General features: G+C 35.8%; 1 protein-coding gene across 2 annotated transcripts; it reads left to right on the top strand.

Annotated features, from left to right (window-relative positions):
* Positions 1-311: 311 nt before the first annotated feature.
* On the top strand, positions 312-19,161 carry LOC144968403 (uncharacterized). 2 transcript variants are annotated; one of them, XR_013644586.1, is made up of 10 exons: positions 312-871; positions 6,037-6,144; positions 6,637-6,788; positions 8,227-8,385; positions 11,330-11,439; positions 12,780-12,891; positions 13,227-13,354; positions 13,739-13,886; positions 14,925-17,165; positions 17,465-19,161. XR_013644586.1 is itself a non-coding variant. In XM_078906711.1 (9 exons), exons 1-9 carry the CDS (start codon positions 572-574, stop codon positions 14,971-14,973), a joined length of 1,266 nt encoding a protein of 421 aa, XP_078762837.1. In that variant the 5' UTR covers positions 330-571; the 3' UTR covers positions 14,974-19,161. The 2 variants fall into 2 exon arrangements, 1 of the variants encoding a protein (XP_078762837.1); XM_078906711.1 differs by having other exon boundaries at positions 330-871; positions 14,925-19,161.
* Positions 19,162-20,106: the final 945 nt, after the last annotated feature.

Here is a 20,106-nt window from a genome sequence, read left to right as displayed (position 1 = left end):
TTGAGTCATTGGGAAAGGCTCTGTGTTCATATTATCTCACTTTACTCAGGTGTAAGATGAGTACGTGGCCATTAACAGAGCTGTCTTTGTCCGAAAAAAAATATATTGTAATATTGCCTAACAGGCGTCATGTCACCTTCTACATGTTAAGTGTTCCTGTTGACCAGGAATCCCTTGTAAAGCGCATTGAGCTCGTTTAGTGGATATTGCTTTTTATTTTTTTAATTTTTTTTCGGTTATTCATTTTGAACATTTTTCAGAAATCTGGATTAATTTTTATTTAATCTGGATTTTTTTTTCCGTAATAGTTTGATTTATAAAGTATTATCTGGCAACCGTGTGTGAGACTGATGTTCATGACAATGTTTGTTGACAAGTGATTTATCGGATGTTATTTGGCATTTGGTCGAACTTTGACTTGATTGCCCGGCTCGGCAGTTTATCTTCTCAGACTTTGGATTTCTGTTGTAGTGGCAGTGGAGAGCCTTGCAAAGCCTGAGAGTTGAGAGAGATAGATATATATTTTCATGTGCTTGTCACCCTCACTCTTAATCTTATAATTTTGGAAATTATGTATATCTTGATTGCTATACTTTCCAGTATTTGTATCGGACCGCTTGTGTGGCTGACTTTTAACTGGCTAATTTCGTTTCATTCTAAAAAGATCCCAAAGATTTATGCACAAAATGGATTTTGGTATCCATTGAAATACATGCTTATTCGTCTTATGTTATGGCGTCGAAGACGTTTTAACTTGCTGCAACAAAACAAACAGGAAGCAAGTGGAGAAAACGCTGGGTATGGTGTCAAATCTAGGAACTCTCCTGAAGAAATGGACCGGGTTCAGGAGCTACCAGAATCTGAAAAACTTGTAAGTTTTGAACATTGGACAATGAATGAACGCTGTCTCTATGGACGCTTGCCATACATGAACCATGTTTAGCTTTACTGTCAGTCAGTCCTTTTCTAGTATCCAGTTAGTAATTTGTTTCCATCATTAATCTCTGTCCAGTGCAAGTGTTCTTGGACAATATTTAAAAAATAATTCATATGCTTCCAAGTTGATGAATTAATTAGGCTGTCATTATTCCCAGACGCCTGTCTGGGGATAACCAATTTTTGTTATCCCCAGACACCTGTCTGAGGATACTATCCCCAGACGCATGTAGCAAGTGGGCAGAAAGATTTTATGCAAAATGCCAAACTAGGCGTGAAAAATACCAAATATTCTGGAAAAATACTAGTGGTTGTGTCCCAAAACAGTTAATATATCAAGTGATATTTAACACAAGATGAAAGTAAATAGTGATCAAATGTCAAATCCAGCTCTTTTTTTAAAAAAATATTTTAAAGCAAATGGATCAATGAAATTTCTTTTGTTACTTTGATCTGAAAACGTCAAACTGGCAATTCGACTTTTTATTTTCAACCAGGAAGAAAGTTGTTAATCATCAAATCTGTTCATAGTCCACAAACCATTTAAATTTTCATTACCTACCTACCTGTTAACTTTATTGATCATCTCTTGTTTCTATAATTTGCTCATTCTGGCCACAATTTTGGGGACGACCGGGAATAATTTTTATGTCGCGGACGAATTCCTAGGCCATGGTGTTGTTCGCCCCAAAGCCCAAAACCCACACCTGTTATTTTCCTGTCTGCTTCGCACAAGACAATACAATTTAGTATCACACGTCCACCAAACTAGATCCAACAACATATTTTTATTCGAATCAGAGATGAAAATAACTACCGTAGCAAAACAAGGAAGCAAAAATGGTGGAAATATGCTTAGCTCATATATGAATTTTAAATATTCCAATAGCGGTGTGGATAGGCAGCTCAGTGGGTAAGGCCACCTTTCATTTTACTCCTTTTACCTGCACAGATTCGACCCAGTCGCGACCGGCCGCCGCCCCCCCCCCCCCCCCCCCCCCACTCATTTTATTTTTTTTTTTACTTTTCTTTCTTTCTTCCCAATTGATTTTCATTGTTTTCACTTTTGTTCCGAGTTCCGAGCAAGAGTTTTTTTTAATCAGTTGAATTTTTTATTTCTCCGATAATATTATTTCATTATTTAATTTGCTCTAGATCTATTATTGTTTTTTTTTTTTTTGTTTTGTTTTGGTCAATGATAATAATAATAATAATAATAATAATAATAATAATAATAATAATAATAATAATAATAATAATAATAATAAATAATATTAATAATTGTAATATTTGTTATTATTATTACTATTACCATCATAATCATTATTATATTATTATCAATAATAGTATTATTTTTTATTATTAATACTCTTATTATCATACTATTACTATTACTATTATTATTATTATTATTATTATTATTATTATTATTATTATTATTATTATTATTATTATTGTTGTTGTTGTTGTTAACACTATTCCCTGCTCCGAGGGAAATCTCTCTTTTTCTTTTTTTTTTTTATATTTTGACCTAAACCTTAGAGTTTTTTGTTTGCTAAACCTTTATGTAAATGTTCCGTTTCTGAGCATGAATTTCTTAAATTGTTTTTATTTTTAAAACAATTATTGTTTTTATTTTAAAAACAATTATTGTTTTTTTTTTTCTCCTCTATCTGACCATTTGGTCGCTCTCTGAATATTTCTGTTTCTTTGCTTTTTAATTATTTATTCTTTTTAGACACTATTTGAGCTCGGAGTGGGGACGAATATATTTGCTAGAAACTAGAAAAAAACAATAGTGAGAGAGAGAGAGAGAGAGAGAGAGAGAGAGAGAGAGAGAGAGAGAGAGAGAGAGAGAGAGAGAGAGAGAGAGAGAGAGAGTTTAATAATAAAAAAAAGAGGAGGGGGGAGGATGGATGGGACATTTATCCCCTTCAACGTTCTGTAAAAAGAAGACGGAATTTAAAAAAAAAAAAGTGACGTTACCAGGATTCGAACCCACAACGTCGATTATGGTCAAACTTCCAGGGCAGACGACTAAACCATTCGGCCATGACACCCACTTCGAAGTCGACGCATATTGTGTATATGTAGTAACAACTGATTTTAATGTTGGTTAATTTTATGTTTTTATAGATAGTTTATTAACTTTCCTTATTTCTATGTGCATCTGGAAACATTCCATATTCTGGAATGTGGATAATTGTTTAAAAGAGCGGAGTTTCAAATATGCGTCTGGGGATAATGAAAATTCGTTATCCCCAGACAGGTGTCTGGGGATAACAAATTTTTATTATCCCCAGACAGGTGTCTGGGGATAATCACAGCGAATTAATTAGGGAATCAAAGTTTCAAGCTTTCAAAGCTTTCTGACTTTGAGTATTATTCAACTGGGCATCATCACCTTCCTCTATTGGACAGCGATCTATTCTGCTTCAACAACCCACTCACCCTTATTAACTTATGGTCGTGAATGAGTATGAACATTTACTTATCACCACAGCATTAGTGCATCATCAAATCCAATCCAAAATAGTTGCAGCAGCTCCATGTTATGAAGATTGACGCAACTAGATTTGGTAGGGTGTCACTGACATAATATCTATTGGTTTTAACAGGTCGAGATAACTTTAGAATATTGTCAGATTATTGGTTGTTCTGTCAAGGATGCTGTTCCATGCACGAATGATACTGGAAAGGAACGACTGTTTGTGTGCATTGATTCTGGAATATGCATTTTCTTTTCTTCCATGGTTTTTCAATGTTGTTAATTGGGATGGTGGTGATTCCCTGTCGGCCCTTGAAGAACATAATTCATATTCAGCTTTTGCGTCTTTCTCCATTCAATAAGTGGGATCCAGTTTAAATGCTCCATCGCGGCTTTTACTCTAGAGTTGTCGGTTGTCTTTGCAGACAAATTGACATGCCCTTCTTTTAATCATTTCTATCTTATTGATGGATGAGGGATCAGGGGGGTGGGGGGAGAAGATTGGTATTCACACGGCAGCAGCTCCTAATAGTGCTCACACTATTATTATTATGCTATGACGATCGATCCAATCAGCAAATTTTGCACCGTACTTGTGCACCGTCGCAAACCCACTTGGAAGCTTTGTCACAACACCGTTCAACTAGATGTTCTTTGGTTTCGGGCTCGTTACCACAATGGGTACATGTTGGACAGGTGGAAAGTCCCTACTGATGCAGCGATTATGCCATTAAGCAAGTTCTTGACCAAAGTCGATTGGCTGCCACCCAATGTCCCCTCTTGCTGGTGGAAAAGCCTGGCAACGTCTCCCCCACTTTTGAAAAGTCGATGTCCCCACCCCCTCGAGGGATTGAATTCGTCCAAACTGACTTCCATCTCGTATGTACACCTCTGTTCAAAGTCAGGGATTCTACATACAAGGGCTGCCGGGACTTATTTCGGGCTCGAAATGAGAGCACCGTCCATTATGTGCTTGAGAGGGGTATCTCCATTCCCTATCTCTTTGATCTTATTAAGCCAGTTCTTTGTAATCGTCTCCTGTTTGACATCAGGGGGCTGGATTGCTGCCATTATCGGGCCCCATTCTCTAGGCATTGTTCCAGCATTCCTGACACTATGTGCATCGGCTTTTTAAACCTTCCTGCTTCTACCCCACATTGGAGCACAATACTCGGGGGCGGAATAGCATAGTGCCAAGGTGGATGTCCTCAGAAGTGCTTGATTAGCACGCCAAGTAGCAGATAGCAAAAAAATTTATTATAGCATTATTTCAGGCAAACTGGCTTCACTATTCTGTCTCTCACACTTTCAGGTAAATTGACCCCATCAACTTTCCACGAGAGCATTTGGTCAAGCTTTGTGTTGTGACAAGTCTACCAAATGGTTCACAACTGAACACAAATGTGGTTGCGAATTGCTGCCTGGATAGATCATAATAATATTATACTGTGAGACCAATAGAAGCTGCTGCCATCTTGGTATCATGATAGAATATCCTCTGATGCACAGTAGTAATAGAAGGTGCCCCTAGTGCGAGCCAAATCAAGTCACAGCAGCCCTTTTACTAGGCTTCCCTGACTCCGGATGAGGTTGCATATACAAGATGGAAGTCCACTTGAAAAAATTTGGTCTTTGTTGGGGGCAGAAGTTGGAGAGAAGTTGCCAGGCCTCTGTACCACCAAGATGTTGCAAACAAAGGTATAGAACTTTTCTAATAGTAGCCACCCTACATCAGTAGGAACTTTCCAACTGTTCCACATGTTGCTGGTCTTTGTTGGGGGCAGAAGTTGCCAGGCCGCTGTAGCACCAAGAAACAGCACTCGATGTTGCAAAGTTCTAGAACTTGTCTAATAGCAGCCACCCTACATCAATAGGAACTTTCCAGCTGTTCCACGTGTTGCTGCAAAGAACCTGAAACTGTGAAGCAAAGGTTGAGCATTATATTGTGCCAATGGCTGTTACGTGGATTTGCGGAGGAAAGTTTTCTGCCTGGATTGAGCATCATAATATTGTAGTGTGAGAAGCTGTTGGTACTTGACCTGTTTTCCGCAATTTTTGTTTGTTTATATAAAAGAACCAACCTCCTTTGTCAACTTGCAGTCTGGTCCAGTGGTCATGATGTTGATCTCACAGCTGTGAGGTTCTGGTTTCTACTTTCGGCAATGTTATTTTATATATTGTGCCCGTTTTGTTTTGTTTTGCTTTGTTTTTATTGTCATGCTTTATAAGCATAATATAATTTGAGTGTATTCCTCTTGCTGGGATCCTGCGCTTGTGTCTGGATAGAACTTTTAGGTGATCTAAAAAAACCCAACACATTCATAGTTTGCTCTTGGAATCTACATCTGTTCCCTAATTGAATCATTCCCCCTTTGTCTAACCTTTCTTGTTTGCTTTGTCTAGATTTTTTTACTATCCCATCTTCTTCCTTTTTAACTGGTGCTGAAATAACCTCTATATGTTTCACAAGCACCGTAAAGCCCTTAGAAATAAACTATAACCCAATCTTTTGATAACTCCACACAAAAATGCCCTTATTAAAGTGGCGGATGCATATATATGGAATTTCTCATGATCTAAAGCTTTGCATTTTTCATACATCCTTTTATCAGGCAGTTGATGCTGTTTACTTCAACGCTGGAAATGAAGATGACGTTTTCTTTGTAGCAGCTACAGCTAGAAGACAAGATAATGTTGTTCAAACTTTGTTATATGTCAAGGTCAGTTTTAGAGAATATTTGTGCTTAGGTATTATCTTCCTTACAGTTACATTATTCAATAATACTGCATTATCAATGATACCATTGCGGAATATTTACGCCTACTGTCTTCCTTCTTTGAACTACAACCTCATGTCACTAATTAAGTCTCCTCCCCTTTTTCTTAGCGTTCATCCACATTGTTCATTGTCTCTCTCTCTCTCTCTCTCTCTCTCTCTCTCTCTCTCTCTCTCTCTCTCTCTCTCTCTCTCTCTCTCTCTCTCTCTCTCTCTCTCTCTAATTTTATAATTTTGACCATTTCGACTTAAAAAACGATTTTCTTTGTTTTCCAAATCCCGACTTAAGACCGCTTCGAGGCGTGGGGTCACAAATGTTCAGATCAAACCTTGCTGTAGTTGATTTTTAGAATATGATCAATTTGATCTGAACACTGTGTATAATAAAGATTACAGTGGGGTATTTATATGATTTTCTTTTGAATTGTCATTTCAGCTTCCAGGTATTGGCCTTCTTGAATTGCCTTCTCTGCCAGATACATGGCTGGTAGACAAAGCAAGTGACAAAGCATATACTGCGTCAGGACTGACTCTTACACCTATCAGTCCAATGGAATTATGGTCTCTCTCCTACAGAGGACCTTTAAGGTTTGTAGATATTTTAAGGAAGAAAATGTGAACTTTGTATTTATATTGTTATATATATATATGAACATATATACATATCGGGTGGTCACAAAAAAAAATAAAATAAAATGAAACATTTTCAAATGGTTATGTTTTCTAAATCATTCAACCAACTTTATTAAAAATGTACAAACATATGGTTGAATTATTTTCATGCACTTTTTTTTTTTAATCTTCACATTTAATTGAAAAACAAAGGGTAAGCAAAGCTCCAGTTCCACGATCACTTCTCAGTGGTGACCGCCTCTCATAGCCTAGGGTTCATTTCCCACTGGTGTTCACATCCCATAGTTCCAGGTTCACTCCCCATTGGAGTCCATATCTTGTAGTTCCATGATCACTCCCTGGTGATGTCCACCTCCCATAGTCCCAGATTCATTCTCCATTGGTGTCCTTATCCCAAAGTTACAAGTTTACTCTTCTCAGATGTCCATATCTCACAGTCCTGGCTTTACTCTCCGCTTGTTTCAACAGCCAGTCCCAGGTTTACTCCTCACTTATGTATCTATTCCCATATTTACCCTCTTCTAATGTCCACCTTACATAGTTCGGGTTCACTCCCTGCTGCAATCCACTTCACATCGTTCTGGGTGTCTATCTCAAAAAGTGGGTACATTTAGTCTCTTGTCCACTCCCAACATGTCAACATCTTACAGTCCCTGGTTAACTCCTCACCGGTTTCACCAGCCCATAGTCCCAGGTTTATTCCCCATTGATGCTCACATCCCAAAGTCCTGGGTTACTCTCCCCTGGTTATTATATCCCATAGTCCACGGTGAACCCAGGTTCACTTCCCACTTGTGTCGACATTCCTTGAGTTCATTACCCACTACTATCTACAACCCAGGGTCACAAGGTTTCCTCCCCTCTATTATTGACTACCCATTATCTCAATGGTCCCTGGTTCAATCCCCACTTGTGCTCACCAGAGCCCATTGTCAATCCGTACTTAACTTCGATTTGCTTTATTGAAATAACAGGAGGGCCCTGCCTCTTTATCTGCTGATCAGAAAATATGAAATCCATTACAGTATTGTCAATATGGAGCTCTTTTTAATAATCATTACTAATGATTTTACTATGAAAAAAAAAATGCATATATATATATATGATTGAGGGGAGTTAGCTGGAACCACATAGAGTGCTCGACAAATTCTTGGAGCAAATTAATGATTATTTGTTCTCACCTCGTTTTTTAAAAACATAATTTCCTACAAAATTATTTCATCCAGAGTTCCTGGAGTCATCAGGGAGATTGATTTGAGGTGTCTGGGAGGAATGTTATTGTGTTATATATATATAATCTGTGTTTTTTATATATGTTCTCTTCATGAATTTCCCAGCAGTTCATGAACTGTGCATTCTGTCGTTAATTATTATTATTATTTTTTTTTTCCAGAAAATACGGAACCAAAACAATGGTGAATGTTGAATTTGACCTATCATGGAAAGCAAAGACTGACTACTTTGATTTTGATACTGATCTTCATCCTCACACCATGGCCGACTCTATAGCAAGAGAAAAATGGTCAAGGGAATATTTTGATACACTTCAAAAGTTAGTTTTTTTATTTTTAAGAATCTAAATTATCTTTTGTCATTCAAACCGTTCATTTAATTTTTACTTTCAAATTGAAAGCTATGAATTTATGTTTATTTATTAATGATTCACCACTTCTAATGTCACTCATCATTGTTAAGCCAAACCGACTGCCGACATTCTGATTATGTTAGCAATCTTAGTGCATTTGGCTCCGATTATCGTTCCCTACGGTTTAGCACCAACAAAGTTTTTATTTAGTTTGGCTTTGCAGGAAAAATGATTAATCCCTTAAAGTAAGTCAATAGTCTCCAATCAAAGAAATGTGACCCATACTCTCAAGACAGTATTTTGTCAGGATGAAACAGACGAAAAAGGGACCTTAAAATAAAAAGGGAACTGAAATAATTTTTAGGTTTTGTTAGTTTAAGGTAATAATAATGATGATAATAATAATAATAATAATAATTATTATTATTATAGACCTGTAAATGAGCTCTATAAAAATTGACTGAAACTCTTCGACAAACTGAAGATTCAATTATTGTTTAAAAATTAAGGGCATCATTGGAGAGGAGAGTGATAAATACAATACATTAAAATAGTGGGTGTTATTTCTTACTGGAAGTATGATTGCCATAATTTGATGTAGAAGGAATGCTAAATTATTAAATAAGCATGTCATTCATATAGGTAAAGATGACTTCATTAAAGTCATATTCCTGCCTCTGGAATTTTTCTGACATAGTCAGAAAAATAATCACCATTATCATCTTTAACTTCTAGCCATGACCAATTGAATTTATTCCTCACATCTTAATCAATGCTCGACAAGTCTGAATTGCGATCCACGAACAGCTCAGCCATTGTGAGAACATTAGAATAATGTAGCAATGAGCAAACTTGATTTTCAATCAGTTAATGACAGAAAAAAAAAACTTAAATAAATATGACTCCTGGCCAATACACTGAATTATTAAGTAGAAGTGAATTATCAAGAAGAAACTTCGGCAGGCGTAGCGGAAAAATTCAAAGAATCGAAATGAAGGTAAATCGCCACAAAACAGCAAGCTCGCTTGGGCTTGAGCAAAACAATGGCAGAAAACGACCTGATTTGCAAGGGAATTAATTAGGCTATTTACCATTGTTCCTTATAATCAGGTACCCAATCAGTGAAGAAACGGTCAACCAGTTTGTTTACAACGTGAGGCAATCGAAATATGCTTGTAGCAATAGCCTAATCTAACTTTCGATTTAAAGGTGTCACCGATTATCATCTCCTAGAGATGTTACTTCCGGCATTCGCATTTTACTTTTTTTATACTTTTAAAACCCAGCTTGTAATTGTGGTCAATTTGGGCTTAGATGAAACTCGGCGGCTCCGTTAAAATTGGCTACCGTTGGGATCACGACAGGTTGGAAAGTGAAAAAATAATTTAACGAAGGCTGTGTGAACTTACACTGGGATGTGTTCAGTCACGCCAATTCTAAAAAGCGCCGCTTAGCCTTGGCAATAAATCAATCGTTAATATAAACGGCTCCCATGAGCTATTCGTAGCGTTATGGAACACTCCTAACTACTTTACCGTCATTCGACTACGATTTGTGAATTATTTCTTTCTTCACTTCTTTCTTTCTTTCCTTTTTTGTAAATATTTGAATTTGACAAATTGATTGATTTCAGTTAATTGACTGAGAATTTACAGGTCTATTATTAATGATGATGATAATAATAATGATAGTAATCTATTCTTTAAAAAAAAAAATAGGTTGGGGGTAACATTGATTCGCACAGCCCATAAAAATTTTTGCCAACGAGTACGAAACTGTTATTTTTAAAAGTATGAAATGATTTATTAATACATCTCTTACAGACTTTCCGTCAACACTGGGGAATGACTTTGGAAAATTCAGGTGGTATGTAATAAGGTGGCAGGCTAAGGGTTAATATTTCAATATTGTTGTTAGAAGCTGAGTACATCACGTTTGTATTGTAGGGACAACACCAATCATGGAAAGCAAAGACTGACTACTAAGTATATTGTTATTGAAAATGAAAACACCACCCTTGCCTTTCTTATCCATGGTGTTTCTGTCCATTCTAAACATTGAGAAGTTGTCAATTGCAAATAGTGGTGACGATGTGTTTGGGGTCAACCATGACTCCATAAAGTTTAGAAGGTACCCATGTCAATAACTGCACATTGATCTAAGTTCATCAATTTTGTTATTGTTATCTCACGTTTCCTGCCAAAATAGATTGTAAAAAATGGACGATTGGGTTTCTGACAAAAGTTTATTTTCACTCAACTGTTTCTGTCCCATTGTCCAAACAATGAGTAAGATGTGTTAACCAATGGTGGAGGGGGTGATGAAGGTCAAAGCAGGCGGATTGTTTTAGATGTGGACTGAATTTATGGGGGAAACGCAAGTTTGAGTGCTAAAATTGTGATTAAAAATACCGGCCAGAGTCATACAATTATGCAATAAAAAGATTTAAAATATATATAATGCACAAGGATTTTGTCAGAGCCATATAACCTTTGTATATTTGGGAACCATTATGAACACTTTTGATTATGGACATTAATTGAAAAACAGTCGAGAACGAATATATCGACATGGGACCACAGTAAAAGGTTATTTATATAGTGAAAAAAATGGGACTTTGCTGATATTTTCCTTTTTTGTTTTGACTATGATCTGTTATCAATGACAGGGTTTTTTTTTTATCTGTAAAATGAATTTTAAAAAAAATGTTTTGTCACCCTTTGAACCTCTGAAGACATTTAAAACAATATCTTATTATGATTTTTTTTGTATGTATGCACCATGGGTGAGGTATCATTATCTTCGTTTTTTCAGTGATGACCTGTACATGATTTTTTCATACTTTGCATTATTTCTTTATTAATTCTTTGTTCCCAAATTGTCTGATGGAAAAATAATTATCTATGTTTAGGTACCATCAAACCCATTATGAGCAGTTTGGTGAAATAACGGGTGTGGTTCAAGTGGATGGTGAATCTGATTATCCAGTGAAGCTTCAGGGAGTGAGAGATCATTCTTATGGTATGCAAGACCAGACATAAACGTGTATGGGGAGGGGGGAGGGGAACAAAAAGTTTTTGAATATTCTAAGTGTCATGTTTGTTTTTGTTTGTTTTTGTTTTTTTTTCATTTCTCTCATTAATTCAGTAGTTTTACCGCATCCAAGAAAATTGGAGCAATTTGTTATTTTTTTTTTTGGTTAAAAATTGGGATAGTAATTTTTTAATCCTATGCCTTGTGACGCTAACCCAAAGCCTGTCCCTAAGGGGATTTATAGACTTATATATTTATTTATAAATACAATGATTTGTAGAGAACAATTTAAGAACACAATATATCAAAATCATGTCTTGCAAGAAAATTGCATCACCCTGCTGTTGATGAAGTCATAGATGAAAAAAAAAAAATTCTTGAGCTCGTGTTGGTATTGCATGTAAAAATGACATTAAGATAACATCTTCCTCAATTGCATTATATAATGTGGATATGAAGATTGTCACAGCACTTAAAGGTCGCAATGGAGTGGTGATGATGTTATTCTATTGGTGGTGATGCTGTTGTGTAAGCGATGAAAGTAATAATACTGTTGCAATGGAGTTGTGGTGAAATTGATGCTGTGCTTGTAGTTGTGGTAATGTCTGAGCTTTTTCTTGATTTATGCTGTCACCCTCTGAGAATATCTTTAGTATCATGACACACAAACGTTTCGAAAAGTTTCTTGAAAATTTTCAAAGAAGGTGAAGCTTTAACATCTGAAAGACTTTTGCAGCCTAGGACCGAAAATTGGAAAACACTCACTTTCGGATCGGAAGGTCCAGGGTGTTACTCGCATTCTGAGTGGTGCATAGTTGAGTTCTTGGAAAAAGCTCTTTACTTGCATTCTCTCATTATACTCCAGTGTCAAATGAGTTCCTGGCCGTTAACAACATTTCACTCTTTGATAAAATTGTATCATCACCTCATATGCATCATGTCTCATCCTCCGTGTTAAGTGTTGCTGTTGAATTAGGACCCCTTGTAAGGCACTTTTAACATGTTTAGCTATATAAAAGCTCTATTTTTAAAATTATTTTTTAATCGATAGTTGGAAGCTTTATGTTGTTCACATATTTGCATGCAACCCTTTGGATAGGACACTAATCACTAATCTATCACAAAGTACTTGCCATCAGATGAAACAAACGCAGTCATGTAATCAGTGCTGGGTGGACAGGGACCAGGGATTGAGATTGGTTCCTTTGAGTGTGAGATGAGTGCTTTACCAACTGAGCTCTCCCAACAGCGAGAACAATAGCAATGAATTATCAGAAGATTCCAACGATGTATCAGTCTCACGAATCTAACAACTTTATACATTGCAGGTAATATACGAGACTGGAAGCAATTTCATCGATATGCAATCAATTATGCATACCTGGAAGATGGCACTGCTTTGTGTGTCGGTGCTATATCAATGCCTATCTCTTTATCAAGGTAATCATCAAATTATTGTGAAAACACAGTTTTAACAAAAATCTTAATAAATTGTTAGTTCTTTTATTATTATTAAAAGTGTATGTCAATTTTATGATATATTTTACCAGTATTGTCATTAAGAGGGGCATAATGGTCACTTTCTGATAAAATGCGCTTTCCACGAAAGCCTGAGAAATGATCCACCTTTTTGAAAATTTTGATTTGAGGCCCATGGAGACCCAATACTCATTTTAAAAGCTATTCTCTCAATTCTTATAATTATTTTTCCTCAAAACTGAAATTTAGAATGAACACAATAATTCAATGATTTGTTTTCTTTAAAACTCCCTAAGGTTTGTCATTGGCTACGTTTTAAAGCCTGATGGAAGCAAGAGTCCAGTCTCCAGTTCAGATTTTGAGTTTTATGACTGGGGAGAAGATGGAAATCCACCTGGAGAACTTGTCATCAATTTTGTAGCAGGTAAGTATTCTATTATTTTTTACAAAGACGAAAGCTCAAAGTTTGATTGTAAAACTTTAAAAAAATTTTTTTCAAACATGAACGGCATGGTATTTCAAAATTATAGCATATCTTTGAAAAAAAAAAAAAAAAGTGCAGACTCGTTAGTGTCTTTATTTTGAAATGACAGATTTCCAATAAAGGGTATGACTAATGCCATGCAGTTGATATGATTCAATGACAGAGGGTTGTAACATGATCAATAATTTATTTAAATGGGGCTCTGTGAAAACATAAAAGTTGACTTAAAAGTGAAAATGAATGTGCCAGCAAATATGATATTAGGTTTTTGCTACGTTTTCAGATTTTAAAAAATTAAGATTCGCTTATAATGTTTTATTTCAGGAAAAGATAGGTATCATCTAGTCTGCAATGTAATAGAAAGTCCTATATTTTACATGGGAAAAGAATGGGATGCCAAAATACATGAAAGGTTCTGTAGCTACTTGGTGAATGGGAAAAAAGGATGGGGAATCAGTGAGTGGGATTACAGGTAAACCCTTTTATCAATCATTCAATTCTATGTATTAAAATTAAAAAAAAAGAAAAGAAAAGAAAAAAAGTAAGTTCTTCAGAGCTGGAGTTTATCCCAGTTTCTATAGTGTGAAACGGATAATAGCAATTGCTTGCTACCCTTTGGATAGGATTAGGATGCTAGTCTATTGCAAAGCACTTTCCACCAGATCTAACCAACCCTGCTACCCAATAACAGCTGGGTGGAAAGGGGGTCAGAGAAAAAATCTAGACTTCACCCAAGATTGATCTCTGTCCTTTTCCTATGAGAAAGAGGGCGTAGGTTTTTTGAGTAACAGTAACCAGATATGTGAAATTTTGGTTCTTATCACTTGTAAGAAATTATACCAACCAATACTCTTCAACACGTCACTTCCTTCCTTATGACGCATGGTAACTTAGTAACACTGGCTCTAAACTATCGGAACAAATGCGGACGCCCGGATGAAATATTTCCCCAGCGAGCATAAAAGCGTATCCAGAGGGAAAAAAAACATCATATTTTGACTTTTACTTTTACACATTCTGATCACAAGACATATGAAAAGTTCTAGCCAGCATGAAGAATAAAAAGTAATGATTTTCTTTGTTTAGAACCAAGATGGCCGCCGTTGCCGGGCAGCGTGACATCAGACTACTGAATCGTATTGCCCTTACTAAAACAAGTCTTATAATTATGACTATGATTTGAACTTTTTGCATCCAAATCACCCCAACTTTGTAACTTATTGAGTTGATAGGTCACATATGTCCATGCTTGGGACCTCTTATTCATTGTTGCAATTAAGCAGTTTGCGCTATATTATTATTATTATTATTGTCATTATCTTTATTATCAGAGTGTTTAGAGATTTGACCTGCTGTAACCACACTTTGCTAGAGCAGTCCTATATTCTATTATCTTAAAATATAGATTTGACCTATGTAAGCGCACTTTGCTTGGACAATCTTAAGTTTCATTATCCTAAAAATTCTCCACTTTATATTTACGTTTATAAATGTATCTTTATATTTGCAGGAACTATGATGGAAAAGAAGCAGAGATGAAAAAGCTGGATAGTCTATAGAAGCATGGAACATATTTGGCTACATGATGAAAATGTCTCAGTTGTGAAACAGGCAAAAGTAACATTTTGTGCCCATCATTTAATGTACTGAATATCGTAACATTGAGTGACTCATTAAAAAAAGCAAACCAATCTTAGTCACAGTTCTACCTAACAACCATTTTTGTTGTTGTTGGTATGTTAGGGATTCATTGAAAAATTAACAAATACCAAGAAGTTTTTTTTCCACAGAGTTACTCAATTTTACGACAGTCTGTGATTTAACCATTGTTACTTTTACTGATATAATATATGTATTACCTACTTAATGTTGCATAATTGATATTAAATGCTTTAAAACTCTTGTAATTGTAAGAATAATTAATATGTAATGAAAATATGTTGCTGTTCTAAGTTTTAAATTGAAACAATAGCGAATATATAAAAAGTCTGAAGTGTCAGTCAAGACTTGAAGACAAAAAAACTGTTGTTTTGGGTTTCTGCATCTGCCCTATAATGCCGACTTTCATTGTGAAGATGTTGACATAGTTACATTCCAAAGATAAAGGTAAACAGGTAGATAGATCTATAGTTGATAAGGTGGCTTTGCTGGAAAACATGCTCATTGCACTAAGTTTATGACATGGAGTTGGAGAAGAGGTGTGTGGAATTTTCTAAATTTTGAGCTGTTGTGATATCTTCAGGAAGTTTTCCTATTATCAAAGCAAATGATATTGCATTTAGAATTACATATGTCGGGATCTAAAAAAAATAATCCCTAAATATCTGGGTGGGGTCCCGACCACCCATAGTGGGCAGAGAGGTCGCTTACTGTGTCTGCTATACCCCTATATCTGTTTTCCAATTGCTTTTGTCTTTGTTGTTGAATGAGATTACTTGGTTTTGTCCTTTCCCTTGCCAGAGTCCTTGGCTGAAAGGGAACAGTAAGTGTAATGTTAGTTTTTTTGTCATGTAAATCATCTCCCTGTTATGCAGTGCATCATTTTTTGTTTGACATGACATATATTGTGATTTGTAAACTTTTCAATGTAATTCCTCTTAGTCTTAGTGGGGACTTTTGATGATCTCAAAGTACAATGATAGTGTGCTCGTGGAATCTACATCTGTTCCCTATTTGAATCAACTCCCCTTTTTCTTACTTTTTCTTGGGTGCTTTAATTGTAATCAAAATTTACACTAACATATAGGTTAAAAGTATCTATTTTTAATATATCTTTCAATGTGTAGGAACCATGATAGTATATTTATTTCTTCTATTTATTTTTCAAACTTAAGCTTTTTATTTTCTGATTGTTTTTTTTGGGTACAGCGACCTCGGATCAAGCAAAACCTCCGATAGGGATATCTGCATTTTTATTGGCTGTTGTATTTTACTTCATAGCAGGATATCATTCGCCAATTATAAATTTGACTATTGTCGTTATCTTAGATTGACATGTCGATAAAACTGTCTTCTGGTAAAATTTATATTGATTTTTATGTAATAATGCAATGTAGCAAATTAAAAAATTGGATTTCATGTCGATATATCTGCTTTGCTGTGTAGCTGCACCATATACAGGAAGTTGATGCAATTATTGAAAAATAATTAAGCTGCAATGTACATTCTTTATATTTTAAAAATGGAAACTGCAAATCTAGTCAATTATTTAACCCATGGAAATGGATTGATATATAAAAATGGTGTAAATAATATCAAGTTCAATATAAAGAAGACTTTACTTCTCTGTTGATTCCAGCATCTAATCCTAATTCAAATGCTCTATCCCTGGCGTAATAAGCACTGCCTATGCTGGTTCAACTGTCCTCAGAGTTCATACTGAGGTAAAATTATTTTGCCTGGATTTTATAAGATGACAGTGACCATTTCCTGAGTAGTGTACTGTGGGACAAAACTTGTCAGGATCACTATCTAGATGGACCAAGTACTTTTGTACACTGAGTGCAGTAGAAAATCATGGGGTGGAGATGACGGAATTTTAGTGGTGTCATTGGGGTGGGATTCCCGACCTCCCATGGTGGGCAGGGAGGTACTTGCAGTGTCTTTTATACCCCTATATCTGTTTTCCAATTACTTTCTGTCTTTGTGGGCAGGGAGGTAAATGCTGTGTCTTCTATCCCCCCATCTCCGTTTTCCAATTGTTTCCTGTTGTTGTCTTGGAATGAGATTACTTAGTTTTGTCCTGGCCCCCATTATTTTTAATGTATAATGTAAGCATTTGAGTGTATTCCTCCTTGTTGGATTTTGTGCTTGTGTCCGGATGAGACTTATAGGTGATCTCAAACTAAGTACATTGAAGGTATGCTCTTGGAATCTACATCTGATCCCTATTTGTTCCTAGTTCCCCCTTTGTCTTACTTTCTCTTGGTTTCTTTAATTGTAATTCTAGAACTTTTTACTATCCCATTTTCTTCCTTTTTACTGGCGCTGATATGACCTTATTGTGTTGCAAGCGCCGTAAAACCCTTAAAAACAAAACAAAAAACAAACATTCCTTGGCTGGGAGGGAAACAGTCGAATGTATAGTTATAGTTTTGGGAGATATTTTTTTCCTTGTAAATCATCTCTCTGTTATGCATTGTATTATGTTTAGTTTACATATTATATTATATGATTTGTAAACATTTGAGTGTATTCCTCTTAGGTGGGACCTGTGCTTGTGTCTGGATGAGACTTTTAGGTGATCTCAAATTAAGTACTTTGACGGTGTGCTCTTGGAATCTACATCTGTTCCCTATTTGAACTAATTCCCCTTTATCTCAACTTTTCTTCTGTGCTTTAATTGTAATTCTAGAACGTTTTACTATCCCATTTTCTTCCTTTTTACTGGCGCTGATATGACTTTAATGTGTTGCAAGCGCCGTAAAACCCTTAAAAAAACAAACAAACAAACAAACTTTCTGTCTTTGTCTTGGAATGAGATTACATACTAAGTTTTGTACTGGCCCTGGCTGGGAGAGAATGAGTCAAATGTATATAGTTTTGGGAGATGATATTTTATTTTCCCTTGTAAATCATTTCTGTTATTTTTTATTTTTAACATATGATTTGTAAACATTTGATTGTATTCCTTTCAGAGGGATCTTGTGTTGATATCTGGGTGAGACTTTTAGGTTTATATCCCCTTGTATCTGTTTTCCAACATTCTTTCTTTGTCTTGTGATGAGATTACTTGGTTTTGTCCTGGCCCTGGCCGGAGTCTTGGCTGGGAAGGAAACAGTCAAATGCATAATTATTGTTTTGGGAGATATTTTTTTCCTTGTAAATCATCTGTTATGCATTGTTATTTTGAATGTGTAATGTAAGCATTTGAGTGTATTCCTCTTTGTTGGAATTTGTGCTTGTGTCCGGATGAGACTTATATAGGTGATCTCAAACTAAGTGCATTGGTGGTATGCTCTTGGAATCTACATCTAATCCTTATTTGTTCCCAGTTCCCCTTTGTCTTACTTTCTCTTAGGTGCTTTAATTGCAATTCTAGAACTTTTTACTATCCCATTATCTTCCTTTTACTGGCGCTGATATAACCTAAATGAGTTGCAAGCGCTGAAAACCCTTAAAAACAACCAAAAAAAAAAAGACTTTTAGGTGATCTCAAACTAAGTACACTGATCGTGTGCTCGTGGAAGCTCTAGGATGTTTTTCCTAGCCAATACATGTGTTGCCAGCACCGTAAAACCCTTAAAAAACAAATATTACTGGTGTCATGCATTATGTATGCTTGTAAATCTTTATGTCAGATTCATATGCTAATATATATTATGAAAGGGTCAGATGAGTGTGTGACTACACAAATGTTTTTTTTTTTTGGCAAAGACCCAGATTTGAGGCTGATGATTTTTTGTCTCAAACTCGGTACATACAGAGGTACGTTTTTATTTAATTGTCTATTCCTGTACTCCCTTTTATCTAAAATATATCGTCTTACTTTTTCAGGATCATAAATGATCCATGTACATTGCAAGTGTACTTAGAACCTCTGAAAAAAAAAAATATTCAAGTAAAATAAATCAATGAATTGACCGAATCTTCTGGCTCTTCTACTTCTCTTTATTATTATTATTAGTGTTGTAGTTGTTTGTTGTTATTATTATTACTTGCTAGACTCCACCCAGTCATAAATTACATGGGTTTTTCATTCAATGTTAACGGTGCTACAAAATAAAAACTGCTCAAAATTGAAATGACACTCGCACATTTGTTACTTATTCATTTTATCTGTTTTAAAATTGTGAACAATGCATTCCCAGTCTTCCCTTGGAATAGATCCTCAGACAAAATTCCACTTGAGGATGGAAAAATAGAAACTTTATACAAGACATATTACGAGCTATTGGTGTATGTGTGTGGTGGGGGGATTTGCTGTGTTAGAACATTCACTCCTAGCCAATCATGGCATGTGGTATTGAAATTAGAACGAATGGTGAACTGATAAGAATAACCAGAAATGTGTCAGTTGTGCAAGTTATAGGGTGTGTGAGTCAGGAGGTCGCGCTGCGCCTTCTATCCCCTTATATCTGTTTTCCCTGGGTGGGGTTCCTACCTCCCATAGTGGGCAGGGAGGCACTTACTGTATCTTCTATCCCTCTGTATCTGTTTTCCAGTATGCTTTCTGTCTTTGTCTTGGAATGAGCTTACTTGGTTTTGTCCTGTCCTTGGCCGGATTCCTGGCTGGGAGGGAAACAGTCAAATGCATTAGTTAATGTTTTGGGAGATGATATTTTTTCCTTGTAAATCATCTCTCTGTTATGTATTATTATAGTTGTTATTTTTAATGTATAATGTAAGCATTTGAGTGTATTCCTCTTTGTTCTGCTTGTGTCCAGATGAGACATAGGTGATCTCAAACTAAGTGCATTGGTGGTATGCTCTTGGAATCTACATCTGATCCCTATTTGTTCCCAGTTCCCCCACGTCTGACTTTTTCTTGGGTGCTTTAATTGTAATTCTATAACTTTTTACTATCCCATTTTGTTCCTTTTTACTGGTGCTGATATAACCTAAATGTGTTGCAAGTGCCGTAAAACCCTTTAAAACAAACAACATATCTGTTTTCCGAGTTGCTTTCTGTCTTTGTCTTGGAATGATTTAAAGTACCCAAGAAAAAGGAAGACAATGGGGTAATAGTTCAA

This window comes from Berghia stephanieae, chromosome 3 (assembly GCF_034508935.2).
Source record: "Berghia stephanieae isolate SIO BIC M18660-M18661 chromosome 3, UCSD_Bste_1.3, whole genome shotgun sequence".
In the NCBI taxonomy this organism is placed as follows: domain Eukaryota; kingdom Metazoa; phylum Mollusca; class Gastropoda; order Nudibranchia; family Aeolidiidae; genus Berghia; species Berghia stephanieae.
The sequence above is the reverse complement of the archived record's forward strand: the minus strand, read 5'-3'. Positions and strand labels throughout refer to the sequence as shown.

Excerpts from the sequence above, each read along its gene's own strand:
- LOC144968403 (XM_078906711.1), top strand. The coding sequence starts at position 572 with ATGTATATCTTGATTGCTATACTTTCCAGTATTTGTATCGGACCGCTT. Across the intron at positions 12,892-13,226 it reads ATGCCTATCTCTTTATCAAG|GTTTGTCATTGGCTACGTTT; the intron begins GTAATCATCAAA and ends AAACTCCCTAAG. Across the intron at positions 13,887-14,924 it reads ATCAGTGAGTGGGATTACAG|GAACTATGATGGAAAAGAAG; the intron begins GTAAACCCTTTT and ends TTATATTTGCAG.